The following is a 16,736-nucleotide window of genomic DNA, read 5'->3' as shown; positions in this document are numbered from 1 at the left end:
CCCATCAACCCTCAGTTTGTTCTCAGTTTTTAACAGTCTCTTATGCTTTGGCTCTCTCCCATTCTAACCTCTTTTTTTTTTTTTTTCCTTCCCCTCCCCCATGGGTTCCTGTTAAGTTTCTCAGGATCCACATAAGAGTGAAACCATATGGTATCTGTCTTTCTCTGTATGGCTTATTTCACTTAGCATCACACTCTCCAGTTCCATCCACGTTGCTACAAAAGGCCATATTTCATTTTTTCTCATTGCCACGTAATATTCCATTGTGTATATAAACCACAATTTCTTTATCCATTCATCAGTTGATGGACATTTAGGCTCTTTCCATAATTTGGCTATTGTTGAGAGTGCTGCTATGAACATTGGGGTACAAGTGGCCCTATGCATCAGTGCTCCTGTATCCCTTGGATAAATTCCTAGCAGTGCTATTGCTGGGTCATAGGGTAGGTCTATTTTTAATTTTCTGAGGAACCTCCACACTGCTTTCCAGAGCGGCTGCACCAATTTGCATTCCCACCAACAGTGCAAGAGGGTTCCCGTTTCTCCACATCCTCTCCAGCATCTATAGTCTCCTGTTTTGTTCATTTTGGCCACTCTGACTGGCGTGAGGTGATACCTGAGTGTGGTTTTGATTTGTATTTCCCTGATAAGGAGCGACGCTGAACATCTTTTCATGTGCCTGTTGGCCATCCGGATGTCTTCTTTAGAGAAGTGTCTATTCATGTTTTCTGCCCATTTCTTCACTGGGTTATTTGTTTTTCGGGTGTGGAGTTTGGTGAGCTCTTTATAGATTTTGGATACTAGCCCTTTGTCCGATATGTCATTTGCGAATATCTTTTCCCATTCCGTTGGTTGCCTTTTAGTTTTGTTGGTTGTTTCCTTTGCTGTGCAGAAGCTTTTTATCTTCATAAGGTCCCAGTAATTCACTTTTGCTTTTAATTCCCTTGCCTTTGGGGATGTGTCGAGTAAGAGATTGCTACGGCTGAGGTCAGAGAGGTCTTTTCCTGCTTTCTCCTCTAAGGTTTTGATGGTTTCCTGTCTCACATTGAGGTCCTTTATCCATTTTGAGTTTATTTTTGTGAATGGTGTAAGAAAGTGGTCTAGTTTCAACCTTCTGCATGTTGCTGTCCAGTTCTCCCAGCACCATTTGTTAAAGAGGCTGTCTTTTTTCCATTGGATGTTCTTTCCTGCTTTGTCAAAGATGAGTTGGCCATACGTTTGTGGGTCTAGTTCTGGGGTTTCTATTCTATTCCATTGGTCTATGTGTCTGTTTTGGTGCCAATACCATGCTGTCTTGATGATGACAGCTTTGTAGTAGAGGCTAAAGTCTGGGATTGTGATGCCTCCTGCTTTGGTCTTCTTCTTCAAAATTCCTTTGGCTATTCGGGGCCTTTTGTGGTTCCATATGAATTTTAGGATTGCTTGTTCTAGTTTCGAGAAGAATGCTGGTGCAATTTTGATTGGGATTGCATTGAATGTGTAGATAGCTTTGGGTAGTATTGACATTTTGACAATATTTATTTTTCCAATCCATGAGCAGGGAATGTCTTTCCATTTCTTTAAATCTTCTTCAATTTCCTTCAGAAGCTTTCTATAGTTTTCAGCATACAGATCCTTTACATCTTTGGTTAGATTTATTCCTAGGTATTTTATGCTTCTTGGTGCAATTGTGAATGGGATCAGTTTCTTTATTTGTCTTTCTGTTGCTTCATTGTTAGTGTATAAGAATGCAACTGATTTCTGTACATTGATTTTGTATCCTGCAACTTTGCTGAATTCCTGTATCAGTTCTAGCAGACTTTTGGTGGAGTCTATCGGATTTTCCATGTATAATATCATGTCATCTGCAAAAAGCGAAAGCTTGACTTCATCTTTGCCAATGTTGATGCCTTTGATTTCCTTTTGTTGTCTGATTGCTGATGCTAGAACTTCCAGCACTATGTTAAACAGCAGCGGTGAGAGTGGGCATCCTTGTCGTGTTCCTGATCTCAGGGAAAAAGCTTTCAGTTTTTCCCCGTTGAGGATGATGTTAGCTGTGGGCTTTTCATAAATGGCTTTTATGATCTTTAAGTATGTTCCTTCTATCCCGACTTTCTCAAGGGTTTTTATTAAGAAAGGGTGCTGGATTTTGTCGAAGGCCTTTTCTGCATCGATTGACAGGATCATATGGTTCTTCTCTCTTTTTTTGTTAATGTGATGTATCACGTTGATTGATTTGCGAATGTTGAACCAGCCCTGCATCCCAGGAATGAATCCCACTTGATCATGGTGAATAATTCTTTTTATATGCCGTTGAATTCGATTTGCTAGTATCTTATTGAGAATTTTTGCATCCATATTCATCAGGGATATTGGCCTGTAGTTCTCTTTTTTTACTGGGTCTCTGTCTGGTTTAGGAATCAAAGTAATACTGGCTTCATAGAATGAGTCTGGAAGTTTTCCTTCCCTTTCTATTTCTTGGAATAGCTTGAGAAGGATAGGTATTATCTCTGCTTTAAACGTCTGGTAGAACTCCCCTGGGAAGCCATCTGGTCCTGGACTCTTATTTGTTGGGAGATTTTTGATAACCGATTCAATTTCTTCGCTGGTTATGGGTCTGTTCAAGCTTTCTATTTCCTCCTGATTGAGTTTTGGAAGCGTGTGGGTGTTCAGGAATTCGTCCATTTCTTCCAGGTTGTCCAATTTGTTGGCATATAAGTTTTCATAGTATTCCCTGATAATTGTTTGTATCTCTGAGGGATTGGTTGTAATCATTCCATTTTCATTCATGATTTTATCTATTTGGGTCATCTCCCTTTTCTTTTTGAGAAGCCTGGCTAGAGGTTTGTCAATTTTGTTTATTTTTTCAAAAAACCAACTCTTGGTTTCGTTGATCTGCTCTACAGTTTTTTTAGTTTCTATATTGTTTATTTCTGCTCTGATCTTTATTATTTCTCTTCTTCTGCTGGGCTTAGGCTGCCTTTGCTGTTCTGCTTCTAGTTCCTTTAGGTGTGCTGTTAGATTTTGTATTTGGGATTTTTCTTGTTTCTTGAGATAGGCCTGGATTGCAATGTATTTTCCTCTCAGGACTGCCTTTGCTGCGTCCCAAAGCGTTTGGATTGTTGTATTTTCATTTTCGTTTGTTTCCATATATTTTTTAATTTCTTCTCTAATTGCCTGGTTGACCCACTCATTCGTTAGTAGGGTGTTCTTTAACCTCCATGCTTTTGGAGGTTTTCCAGACTTTTTCCTGTGGTTGATTTCAAGCTTCATGGCATTGTGGTCTGAAAGTAAGCATGGTATAATTTCAATTCTTGTAAACTTATGAAGGGCTGTTTTGTGACCCAGTATATGATCTATCTTGGAGAATGTTCCATGTGCACTCGAGAAGAAAGTATATTCTGTTGCTTTGGGATGCAGAGTTCTAAATATATCTGTCAAGTCCATCTCATCCAATGTCTCATTCAGGGCCCTTGTTTCTTTATTGACCGTGTGTCTAGATGATCTATCCATTTCTGTAAGTGGTGTATTAAAGTCCCCTGCAATTACCACATTCTTATCAATAAGGTTGCTTATGTTTATGAGTAATTGTTTTATATATTTGGGGGCTCCGGTATTCGGTGCATAGACATTGATAATTGTTAGCTCTTCCTGATGGATAGACCCTGTAACTATTATATAATGTCCTTCTTCATCTCTTGTTACAGCCTTTAATTTAAAGTCTAGTTTGTCTGATATAAGTATGGCTACTCCAGCTTTCTTTTGGCTTCCAGTCGCATGATAAATAGTTCTCCATCCCCTCACTCTCAATCTAAAGGTGTCCTCAGGTCTAAAATGAGTCTCTTGTAGACAGCAAATAGATGGGTCTTGTTTTTTTATCCATTCTGATACCCTATGTCTTTTGGTTGGCGCATTTAATCCATTTACATTCAGTGTTATTATAGAAAGATACGGGTTTAGAGTCATTGTGATGTCTGTATGTTTTATGCTTATAGTGATGTCTCTGGGACTTTGTCTCACAGGGTCCCCCTTAGGATCTCTTGTAGGGCTGGTTTAGTGGTGACAAATTCCTTCAGTTTTTGTTTGTTTGGGAAGACCTTTATCTCTCCTTCTATTCTAAATGACAGACTTGCTGGATAAAGGATTCTTGGCTGCATATTTTTTCTGTCTAGCACCCTGAAAATCTCTTGCCAATTCTTTCTGGCCTGCCAAGTTTCAAAAGAGAGATCAGTCACGAGTCTTATAGGTCTCCCTTTATATGTGAGGGCACGTTTACCCCTTGCTGCTTTCAGAATTTTCTCTTTATCCTTGTATTTTGCCAGTTTCACTATGATATGTCGTGCAGAAGATCGATTCAAGTTATGTCTGAAGGGAGTTCTCTGTGCCTCTTGGATTTCAATGCCTTTTTCCTTCCCCAGTTCAGGGAAGTTCTCAGCTATGATTTCTTCAAGTACCCCTTCAGCACCTTTCCCTCTCTCTTCCTCCTCTGGGATACCAATTATGCGTATATTATTTCTTTTTAGTGTATCACTTAATTCTCTAATTTTCCCCTCATACTCCTGGATTTTTTTATCTCTCTTTTTCTCAGCTTCCTCTTTTTCCATAACTTTATCTTCTAGTTCACCTATTCTCTCCTCTGCCTCTTCAAGCCGAGCTGTGGTGGTTTCCATTTTGTTATGCATTTCGTTTAAAGCGTTTTTCAGCTCCTCGTGACTGTTCCTTAGTCCCTTGATCTCTGTAGCAAGAGATTCTCTGCTGTCCTGTATACTGTTTTCAAGCCCAGCGATTAATTTTATGACTATTATTCTAAATTCACTTTCTGTTATATTATTTAAATCCTTTTTGATCAGCTCATTAGCTGTTGTTATTTCCTGGAGATTCTTCTGAGGGGAGTTCTTCCGCTTGGTCATTTTGGATAGTCCCTGGCGTGGTGAGGACCTGCAGGGCACTTCCCCTGTGCTGTGGTGTATACCTGGAGTTGGTGGGCGGGGCCGCAGTCAGACCTGATGTCTGCCCCCAGCCCACCGCTGGGGCCACAGTCAGACTGGTGTGTGCCTTCTCTTCCCCTCTCCTAGGGGCGGGATTCACTGTGGGGTGGTGTGGCTCGTCTGGGCTACTTGCACCCTGCCAGGCTTGTGATGCTGGGGATCTGGCGTATTAGCTGGGGTGGGTAGGCAAGGTGCTCGGGGGCAGGAGGGGCAGGCTTAGATCGCTTCTCCTTAGGTGATCCACTTCAGGAGGGGCCCTGTGGCAGCGGGAGGGAGTCAGATCCGCTGCCGGAGGTTTGGCTCGGCAGAAGCGCAGAGTTGGGTGTTTGTGCGGAGCGAGCAAGTTCCCTGGCAGGAACCGGTTCCCTTTGGGATTTCGGCTGGGGGATGGGCGGGGGAAATGGCGCTGGCGAGCGCCTTTGTTCCCCACCAAACTGAGCTCTGTCGTCAGGGGGCTCAGCAGCTCTCCCTCCCTTTGTCCTCCAGCCTTCCCGCTTTCCGAGCAGAGCTGTTAATTTCTGACCTCCCAGACGCTAAGTCGCGCTTGCTGTCGGAACACAGTCCGTCAGGCCCCTCCGCTTTTGCAAGCCCGACTCGGGGGCTCTGCTTGGCCGGCGAGCCGCCCCTCCGCCCCGGCTCCCTCCCGCCAGTCCGTGGAGCGCGCACCGCCTCGCCGCCCTTCCTACCCTCTTCCGTGGGCCTCTCGTCTGCGTTTGGCTCCGGCGACTCTGTTCTGCTAATCCTCTGGCGGTTTTCTGGGTTATTTAGGCAGGTGTAGATGGAATCTAAGTGATCAGCAGGACGTGCGGTGAGCCCAGCGTCCTCCTAAGCCGCCATCTTGCCGCAACCCTCTTCCGTGGGCCTCTCGTCTGCGTTTGGCTCCGGCGACTCTGTTCTGCTAATCCTCTGGCGGTTTTCTGGGTTATTTAGGCAGGTGTAGATGGAATCTAAGTGATCAGCAGGACGTGCGGTGAGCCCAGCGTCCTCCTAAGCCGCCATCTTGCCGCAACCCTCTTCCGTGGGCCTCTCGTCTGCGTTTGGCTCCGGCGACTCTGTTCTGCTCAGATGGATAGTTTCATGTGCTGGCTCACAGGGGTAAGCTTTCATACGTCCCTAGACGTTCTCTGAACGTGTCCTTCCACCAGCCCTTCTCTCAGTCATGCCCGCTATGGAGACTCCGCATTGTATTGCTGAAAGGAATCTTAGAGATTATTTGCTGTGCCTTCCTTTGGCGAATAAAGGACCTGACTTGAGAGCCGAAGGGTTGGCACCCAGTCAGACCTGGTTGGTGTTGTTGGTGGAGGATTCCTGTCCTGCCTCTTGCAAAAGCCCCAGTGCTGCTGAAGGCAGCAGCATCACTTGTTTTAAGAAATACACTGTTGGGGCGCCTGGGGGTGCTCAGTCAGTTAAGCATCCAACTCTTGATTCCAGCTCAGGTCGTGATCCCAGGGTCATGGGATTGAGCCCTGCATCCAGCTCCATGCTGAGCGTGGAGCCTGCTTCAGATTCTCTCTCTCTATGCCCCTCCCCCACTCGTGCTCGAGAGCACATGCACTCTCTTTCTCTCTCTCAAAATAAGTAAATAAAAAACACACTCTTAATACTGGACTCTGTTTCTTTTTCACTAAAGTTCTTAGAGTTCCACATCCTTTAGATATGTGTTCTATTCCTTGCTTTGCAGATGAAAGCCTAAGCATTTTCTACATGGTTGCTACTTACAGGAAATGTGTCTAAAGCCCTAGTTTCATTTTCATAGTTGGGCAGAAAAGTAAGGACATTGCTTTGGCATCAGTCAAGGATAAGCTGAAATGCTCACATTGACGTTCATGCCTTTTGTTCCCCCTTTGATCCCTGACATGGCCTTGCTGTGTCTTCCAGGTGTGATGATTACTTTTTTATAGTCCATCGTGGGGAGCGGAGGGGCATCGGGGGCATCTTTTTTGATGACCTTGACTCTCCATCCAAGGAAGAAGTGTTTCGCTTCGTGCAGAGCTGCGCCCAGGCTGTGGTTCCTTCATACATTCCTCTTGTGAAAAAGCACTGTGATGACTCATTCACCCCCCAGGAGAAGCTGTGGCAGCAGCTGCGGAGAGGACGGTGAGTGAGAGAGTGAGCAACAGGAGAATAGACCATCTCATTGCAAGCCTTGGGGCGGGGGAGGGTGGAGCCATTGTAGTGGGTGAATGAATGGAGGGTGATGTGTTGCCTTGGGCAGGTACTTTGTTAGAGTTGTATTAGTACTAACTGGAACTTCTTTTGGTAACTAGGTGAATATCAAATGAATATTAAGATTTGTCTGAAATAGCGTTGGAAAAACAGCAGAGGTTACCTCATTTGTCTGTATATGAGAGATTCGTAGGAGCCATGTATTAGTACTTGCTGAATTTAATTCAGCTGATTTCTTTTAGTCTTCTAGCAGTTCCTTGCAGCCTTACGCCAAGATACGGGCATCACTTAATGTTTTTGCTGCTTTGTAGATTTGGAAGCCCACACTTTTCCATCCATTTTAAGGTTTCATGGAAGTTGTTATAATGGAAATAACCATTTCAGAAATTATTTACACTTAATGGTAATACTTATTAATGATGGAGTCCTTACTGTGTGCCAGCCAGTGTTAGACAGATTGCATCTAGGTTTCTTTACAAACCTGTGAGATTGGTGTAATTATCATCATTTTACAGGTGACAAAACTTCCTCCCCGAAAAGTAAGTCTCTTGCCCAGGATTACAACTAGTAAATAAAAGATCCCAGATGTAGAAGCAGGTCACCGTGACCTCAAAACTGGTAGTCTTTCCCATACACAAAGGAAGTTAAGTAGTTGAAGCAGGTTTTGATTTCTTACTAGATACTCAAATTCAGCCACCCTGTTCTGTGCATTGAGCTTAGAGCCCAGTTGGGTGACCACATTGAGGTTGTCTTCACCCGAGGTATATTTGCAGATCAGCTCCAATGATCCACGCTGCCAGCTCACATCAATTTCTCACTGCTGTCTTAATTTCATTTGTAGTACTGGTCCATGGGTGTAACATGGATTTTCTCGTTCATGTAAATTCTATCTCAGGCAAATAAAACTTTCAGTATTTGAGGAGGTAAAGTTAGTCCCTGAAGAGGTCAACTTAAATAATGTTTCAAGTTTAAAGAGAAGTATCTGTGTTTTTTCTTTCTTATGGCCGCCTGTGTTATCTGGTCCTTTAATTTAGAAATTTGGGAAAATGGAAGTTGATTAAGTTTTCTTGTTAGAAGTTTCTTAGTGCATCTGTTTTGGGACTCTTTCTTTGGTCCCATGATTTCTCAAATAATACTTTTACTATTCCTTCCTTTTTTCATTTCCTTGACATTTATTATGCAACCCTTATGGCTAGGCACTGTCCCGGCTACAGTGGTGAGTATAACATGCATTTGTGAAAAAGAGCTCATGGTTTAGTGGGGAAGGTATACCCAAGAGGATAATTTAAAACTCCATGCAGTTTTATTTCTTAAATTCCACGTTTGAGTGAAATCATATGGTATTTGTCCTTCTCTGACCGACTTAACTCATTGAGTATGATACCCACCAGCTCCATCCATGTGGTTGCATGTGGCAAGACACGTTCTTTTTTTATGGCTGAATAACATGTACAATTTAAGAAACAAAACAAACGAACAAAGTCAAAAAGAAACAAACAAGAAAAACACATACGGAGAACGAACTAGGGGTTACTGTAAGGGGGGTGATGGGGGCATGGCTGAAATAGGGGAAGGGGATTAAGAGCACACTTGTGGTGGTGAGCACTGAGTAATGTATAGAATCGTTAAATCACTATATTGTACACCTGAAACCAACATAGCACTGTTGATTATACATTAAATAGCCAACAAAAATTTGCAAAAAACCCTCTGGAAAGTACAATATTCTAGTTTTGCCCAGGATTTGATGTGCAAAGCTGGCAAATTTTGTGAATACTAATGAGCTGAAGCCTTAAAACTTCTCAGACATAGGAACAATGTTTTGTGTTCTTTTGTTTTCTGCTTTTTCATTATGTAATGACAAGACATTTTGAAAATTCCATTTGTGTGAATCCTTGCACATCACGTATTTTTTGAGTTACGTATAAGTGTGGTGTGTTAGATGAATTTTCTGTGATGCGACATGGGAGTGTTTCTCACTGAGAACCTCGTACCCCCTGTATCTCTGGGCCTTAAGATGGCAGTAAACGCTGAGCCTTCAGATAACCCCAGGTCCTGACTACGGTTGTCAGCATTGTCTTCCCCTTTTTACACACTGCACTCACAGCCCTATCTGCATCCTTCACACGTTATACCTCGCTCCTTTCCTTCCCCTCCAAGTAGGAGTTTCCCTTGCTGTGGTCAGGCTGCTTCCTTTTCGACTTGAGTCCCTTACTTGGGAATTTCCTTTAGTCTCTTACCCACTTCTACTATTCTCTCCCCAGACCTTGAACTTCACTCTTGCAGTCTTCTTTTTCACAGGAGAACAGAAACTAAAGATCTTTTTTTTTTTTAATTAGAATTTTTTTTAAAAAAGTTTATGTATGTATGTATTAATCTCTACACCCAACATGGGACTCAAATTCTCAACCCCAAGGTCAACAGTGACATGCTCTTCCGACTGAGCCAGCTAGGTGCCCAGGAAACAAAAGATCTTTAACTTACTGTTGTTTTGCTGTATTTTAGGGAAGGGAAACAAGATAAAATTTAGGCATCTGTTAAATTGAAGGGAATGGCTAAAGTTCATTCATGGTTTACAGGCACTTCAGAGAGGATAAATGTATGGGAAGGATCAGAAAGATCAGAACTAAGTGAAACCTTGTAGGAGTCAGCCTAATGTCAGGAAAGGGGCATCCTTCACTCAAAAAAGGAAAGCAGTTCAAGGATCCTTACAACAAATTCATTTAGGGAGTTCCATACAGGAGTCTTTGAAAGAGACATTAGTACAAACTAGAGAATCTCAGCCATCCCTTAAATACCATGTTTTAGAAAGTCAGGATTGGGGTGAAAAAGGTGGCTGAGAGACAAATTCTTTTCCGTGCTCTTAGCGAGGAAGAAATTAAGAAGTTTCACTTACATTATCATTTGAAACAGGCTTATAAGAAGGTGTTAAATAGTTATTAATGCATAAAATTCAATCCATGATAAATAAATGCTGAGGACTAAAAAGGGATTCATGGATATATTTAAATTTTTTCAAGGCCTTTGGCAAGTTTGCACACAGAGGGTGTTTTCTAAAAATTGATGTACTGTGGAATTCTAGAGAATATCTTCCTCCAGGTGTGATTAAAGACTAACCAGTGGGTAAACAAATGAGCAGGCTTCAGGCTCTGAGCTGTCAGCACAGAGCCCAACACGGGGCTTGAACTCACGCACCATGAGATCATGACCTGAGCCGAAGTCAGACGCTTAACCGACTGAGCCACCCAGGTGCCCCCTGAGGGAAGTTTAGACCAAGAAAGTAGTTTCTGAATGAGTTGAGAAATGATCTGAAAGGGTGTCTATTCATTGAATTTTCAGCTTTATGGACCGTTCTAAATTCTTAGGAGTAGTAAAAAGTATCTTTGAAGTTTAAATGACCTTTTACAAGAGATCCCATGATGTTAAAGCCAATCACAGATTTTTTCAGCCAGACAGAGTTTAGATCTGACACCATGTGGCAGTTAGTGGAAAACAAATTTACCAAACCAAATTTCAGTTGATGCTAAGGATAGTCTTCTTAGAAACATAAAATTTAGCCCTGCAACCCAACCAATGCTTTTTATTTTGATTGCCATTAATCTGCAGGAAGACTGGATTATATGACTGTGTTTCAGTGCTACCAACTACTTTAAGAAAAGGGAATATCTAGGATATATTAGTAATTATTAATAGACTGCTGTTAGCTGTGCCTGGCCTTTCAATTACGAACGTTTTGCACTATCTTAGTAAATGGAAGTTAGGTAGTGAAATGAGGTCTTCTGAAACATCTCAGTTCATGGGGGAATACCAGGAAGAGCTGTTCTAGCCTAATAAAGGATGTCGTTCCTTTTTCTTGTTTTTGTGCCTTAAAGTTCTCATCTTTGTGTCCATTCTGTTTTCTTATTGGAAAACATAATCTTCTTGTTTTGTAACTGTGCCATATTGGGGCCGAATCTATATATCCTGTTGTTTGTTGGGTAGGATACCCTTTCATTTATGCCTGTCCGGATGGGCAAGACTGAACTGACTGTAGATTGGTATTCCCTGTGCCAGTTCAGCTGATTGGGAGGGAGAGGGGCAATGGGCAGGAAGAGGCCCCTCCCCGCCCCAAGCCCTTGAGGTACTTGTTATGGGCCAAGAAAGATTTTACTCAACTGGCCGTTAATGTTATTTGTTGTCTTTACGTCAGGTATGTAGAATTTAACCTTGTGTATGATCGAGGTACAAAGTTTGGCCTCTTCACTCCAGGATCCAGGATTGAAAGCATCTTGATGTCTTTACCTCTAACTGCTCGGTAAGAATAACTCATTATAGTAATTATTCCTCCACTCCCAATCTGCTAACCCGTACAAAACATGAAAATATGAACACTCCAGTGTCTTACCTAACGACTCAATGGTTTTGATATTGCTGATTTTATAACAAAATCACAAATAATTAAGGAAAATTAATTTTATTAAATTTCTTTTTCATGTTTGTTTATGTATTTTGAGAGAGAGAGAGAGAGAGCGAGCGAGCTGGGGAGTAGCAAAAAGAGAAAGGGAAGAGAGAATCCCAAGCAGGCTCTGTGCTGCTAGTGCAGAGCCCGACATGGGGCTCAATCTCACGAACCGTAAGTTCATGATCTGAGCCTAGATCAAGAGTTGGACACTTAACTGACTGAGCCATGCAGGCGCCCCGGAAAATTATTTTTTTTTTTAACGAATGAATGGCAGGATGAATGATATGGCTCTGTGGGGGAGGGGTGAGAAAGTATAGAGGGAATAAGAAGATAGGGTGGATGATGGTGTGTAGGGGCCCAGAATGACCTTGCCCACTCGGTGATTTTCTAGGAAGAGCTGTGGGCGAAGCAAATTTGTTAGTGTATGTCAGGTTTTTCAACTTAATTTTGTTAGTAATTTTTACACCTGTGAGGAAGTCTTACTCTCCACTATGAAATAGCAAACGTGTGAAAGTATGAGGGATTGTTGCACATGCTCCACGTTCTCTCTGTGCTTTACATGATGCTGTGGTGAGCTTCCAGAAAGGTTACTTGAAAATGGGGGGGAGGGGGATTTTAAAGACAGATATATTAAAAAGAAAGAAAGAAAGAAAGAAAGAAAGAAAGAAAGAAAGAAAGAAAGAAAGAAAGATATTTATGTTGGTGCTATTAGGTTAATAAAGATCTACAATTGACTTTTTGTGTATAAGAAAGTGAGAATGATGTGTGTCCAGACTAAATAGAAAATATTAAAAAAAATTACCATTGCTTGTTTTATAAGCACTAGAATCTTCATTTCTCCATGAGGGTAGATGTCCAAATAAGAATGGACTGCCGAGTTTGGCTCAGGTCGTGATCTCACGGTCTGTGAGTTCGAGCCCTCCGTCGGGCTCTGTGCTGACAGCTCAGAGCCTGGAGCCTGTTTCAGATTCTGTGCCTCCCTCTCTCTCTGACCCTCCCCCATTCATGCTCTCTCTCTCTCTCTCTCTCTCTCTGTCTCAAAAATAAATAAACATTTAAAAAAAAAAAAGAATGGACTGCTGGATGGCACTAAAGGTCTGCCTTGCCTCATTCTGCCATCCAGATCTAGCCTGGTGAGATTAGTAGCCCATATAGTTGTCACTGTCTTCAAAATGGCATTGTCTCTGTCCTTGTATAACTGTTGTTCTTGGGATCTCATGTCTGTAGCAAAAGCTCATATATGTCACTGTCAGGTGTTCCTGGCACCCTAGAGGTGAGATGTGAATAAGATGTAGAGATAAGTTCTTTTTTTTTTTTTTTTTAACTTATTTTTGAGAAAGCCTATGCATGCATGCGCATGAGTAGGGGTGGGGCAGAGAGAATCTCAAACAGGCTCTGCACTGTCAGTGTGGAGCCTGACGCGGGGCTTGAACTCATGAACGGTGAGATCATGACCTGAGCCAAAATCAAGAGTCAGGAGCTGAACCAACTGAACTGCCCAGGTGCCCCCAAACTAGAGATAAGTTAAGGGCTTCAGGTAGTCCTCCTGATTACTGCTGGCCCCTGATTATATGGTACATTGTAAGCTGCAGATATGGGTGGGTTATAAATCAATCCCTTGCTCATTTGCATAGTTCACATGACAGGTCACTTTTAGCTTCTTCTAGTCTATACCAAGCGCGTGCAAACTTGAGGCTGCAAGATGAATCCAAGTCCGCCTGTGATGTGTTTTTGTACAGCCCTTGAGCTAAGAATGAACTTTACATTTTTAAAGGATTAGTAAAAACAAAAAAGAATGTTGTATTCTTTTTTGTATTGTATGTGGCCCCACAAAGCCTAAATTAAAGTATTTATATGGGACACCTGGGTGGCTCAGTCAGTTAAGCATCCAACTTCAGCTCAGGTGATGATCTTGCAATTTGTGAGTTCAAGCCCCACATTGGGCTCTGTGCTGACAGCTCAGAGCCTGGAGCCTGCTTCGGATCCAGTGTCTCCCTCTCCCTCTGCCCCTCCCCTGCTTGCACTCTGTCTCTGTCTCTCTCTCTCTCTCTCTCTCTCTCTCTCTCTCTCTCTCTCTCAAAAATAAATAAACATTAAAAGAATTTTTTTTAATAAAAAAAGTAAAAATAGAGTATTTATTAATGTGACCCTTTGTAGGAAAGGTTTGCTAACCCCTGGTCTAAACGAGGTTTTGCCAGACTTCATACTACAGCTTAACCATTTTGACTATATTTGTATATTATCTGAGGTATTCACTTACATTTTATACTCTTATTTTTTCTGAGAGAGAATTTGTTTAAAAAGGCAAACCGATATTATTGCTGTAAATAGAAAGTAACACATTAAAATAAATGCATAAATGCCAAGCTAAAAAAAGTTTGCCTGTGGATCCTCTGTGGTTCTACATTTTATGAAACCTGGTTTCTAGTAAAAGTGTATTTTAGCTCTGAGATACTAATATTAGCCAAAGGATGCTCAGAAATTATTAAAATATTTTATTTCTTTAGCAGCAAATATTTTTTAAAAGCCTAGTGGGTAAAAGGCATATTAAGTACATTGGAGACAAGGAGATACAAGAAATTTTTTACTCTTAGAATTTTAATTTTCACTTATTTTAAGTAAAGAGGTGTGTGTGTTGTTTATTATTATTTTTATTATTATTACATGTTTTGCTTTTGTTTTGGACCTGTATAGATGGGAGTACATGCACTCACCCCCAGAGAACTCCAAAGAAGCGGAAATTCTGGAAGTTCTGCGCCATCCGAGAGACTGGGTGCATTAACGAAGGCGGAGTGGCCTGCCTGGGGCTTGGGGGACACAGAATGAATGCCCCATTCCACCGGCCCGCAGCGTTGCCACTGTGTGGCAGTGAATAACCTGTGTGTTAAGCTCCAGTCTTCTCCACTCTGCAGTCTGCTTCCTTGGCAGACGCTGAGTGTGTTTTAAGTACTACAAGTTTCCATAGGATGCTGCCAGTGACAGGTGGTGATATGGCAGCTTGTCAGAGTCAATTGGTTGATAAAAACCTTATTTATACTTTCAGAATCATTTTATATGACTAGTTTACAAAATACAAAATTGAGTTTCCAAGTGTTGAGTTAAGGGAATCTAAATATAACTTGTGTCAGGAAACTTTTCATGCTATTTTTGTTTTATGTATTTTTTAAAGTTTTAGTTTCTGCCACCAAAAATCTGTGGTGGGATAAATTTTATTTTCATTAATTCAGTGAGGTTGAACTTCATAACAATTTCAGAAAGCAATTTGAAATGAAGGTAAAACATTTACTTTGTCATGACAGAAGTTTCGTTGATTGTAACCTTTATATATCTTTCTCTAGAGATAATAATATTGTAAAATGTTCATTTTTATGAACACTTGAAATTTCCTAAGTATCCGCATGTGTTACAATTCAATAATTCCCTGTAGTTGTTAACTCTAAAGTGACATCACTGTTATTTAAATAAGGGACATCTAAGATGTAATTCTGATTTTTGTAGAACTATAATTTGTTAATGTTGGATTCTCTGCACTTTTGAATGTGAAAGCTTATAACCCTGGAGTCTGATATTTAAAATTTTCTATTCCAGACATTTCTATATGCAAATTTAGACTAAGAACAATCCTGGGCATGTTTGAGTTAGGAAATGTTTCTCATTTGGGAAATGAGAAATATTTTCCTTCCTTAATTAAAGTCAACATAACTAGTGTGAAAAGCACGTAGGCATTTTATAAATATATTTCTTTGTAAAAGATGGACTAAAGTTGCCCTCTTTTTAAATTAGAGATTGTGTAGTAAATTACAATAGAATAGTGTGTCTTCTTTGTTCATATAATAATGTGAGTGTATTTTACTTATAATATGTTGAAGTTTGTAAGGAATAGTATCTTCATATTATTAAGCATTATCTTGGAATATGTTAAATGTATGTGATTGTGTATGTGACTCTTTAGGGCTGGGAAATGTATGGACTCTTCAACTATCTTACAACAGATCTGCTGATAAATTTTATGAAATATGACTAAGAGATGTTTCTATTTTTCATTTTTTTAGAGGTAATTGATATAGGGAAGATAAATATTTTTTAGCACTAAAGCCATCATTCCTCAGCCCTAGGTATTTTACCCAAGGAAAATAGAAGTTTTGCGCTCAGATTTCCATAGCAGCTTTTTTCGCAATAGCCCAAACTTAGAAACAACACCGGTACCCATCAACAGATGACTGGATAAACAAAGGATGATTTACCAGTATGTGAAAATACTACTCATCAGTGAAAACGAACAACCACTCTGGTGAATAGCAGAACAGCATTATGCCAAGGGAATGAAGCCAGACACAGAAGAAGACTCACTATATGACTACAGTATGTGAAAACCGAGAAAAGCCAAAATTTGAACAAGGGAAAGCACATCAGTAGTTGCTGGGGCTAGAGCTGGGGAATTGATTGTGGAAGGGAACCAAGGAGTATTTTGAGGGGATGGAAATGGTCTATCTATTGATGGTGGCAGTGATTACCAGACTGTTTACATTTATCAAAACTTATTGACTAGGGCACTGAAAAACATGGACTTTTATTGTGTATATGATTTATACTTCAATAAAACTGATTCAATGAAAAAAATATACAGGCTTATAGGAACAAATGTTCAAATAAACCTCAGTTTACCTTGTACGATAAAAATTGCCTTATAAAGATCTGCTAGTCTGTTTAGTTGTGTTTAGGGCTGTTGGGGTCTGGGCATTCGACTAAGATGAAATTTCAAAATTTCAGGGTATCAGTTCTTCATACTCTTCAATAAGCATGTATTCCTCTTACAGATGAGACTGTGGGAGAAAAGACAGAATTGCATAACTATTGGAAAATAGATCATTCTGCTGTTCCTCAAAATGAATTTCTCTTTTAAATCCATATTGATGTCTATTCTGAGTCTACTAGAGGCCCAGAGTGTACCTCCAAATGGCCAGAACACCTAACTGCTGGTGTCTTATACATGCATATCAGTGGTCATAAGGGGTGGAAATTTGAGGAATGGCGTGTAAATGCTTTGGAGCAAATTTCTAACCACTATTTTATATCCATCACTAAACTCTGCTTACCCACATATTCAACTGAATGTTTAATGAGAGAAAAACTTCTGCATGCTAAAGAGCATCACATTAGAA

At 40.9% G+C, this 16,736-nt stretch overlaps 1 protein-coding gene across 1 annotated transcript in view; it reads left to right on the top strand.

Annotated features, from left to right (window-relative positions):
* The window catches only part of CPOX (coproporphyrinogen oxidase), a 25,680-nt gene extending 9,486 nt beyond the window's left edge, over window positions 1–16,194 (top strand). Inside the window, exons 5-7 of the mRNA XM_043593937.1 lie at window positions 6,846–7,064; window positions 11,323–11,427; window positions 14,269–16,194. Coding sequence (XP_043449872.1) covers window positions 6,846–7,064; window positions 11,323–11,427; window positions 14,269–14,356 — 412 coding nt within the window. The 3' untranslated portion in view covers window positions 14,357–16,194. The remainder of the gene's footprint in view (window positions 1–6,845; window positions 7,065–11,322; window positions 11,428–14,268) is intronic.
* Window positions 16,195–16,736: the final 542 nt, after the last annotated feature.

This window comes from Prionailurus bengalensis, chromosome C2, assembly GCF_016509475.1.
Source record: "Prionailurus bengalensis isolate Pbe53 chromosome C2, Fcat_Pben_1.1_paternal_pri, whole genome shotgun sequence".
NCBI lineage: Eukaryota > Metazoa > Chordata > Mammalia > Carnivora > Felidae > Prionailurus > Prionailurus bengalensis.
Note: the sequence above shows the minus strand (reverse complement) of the source record. Positions and strands in the feature narration are given on the sequence as shown.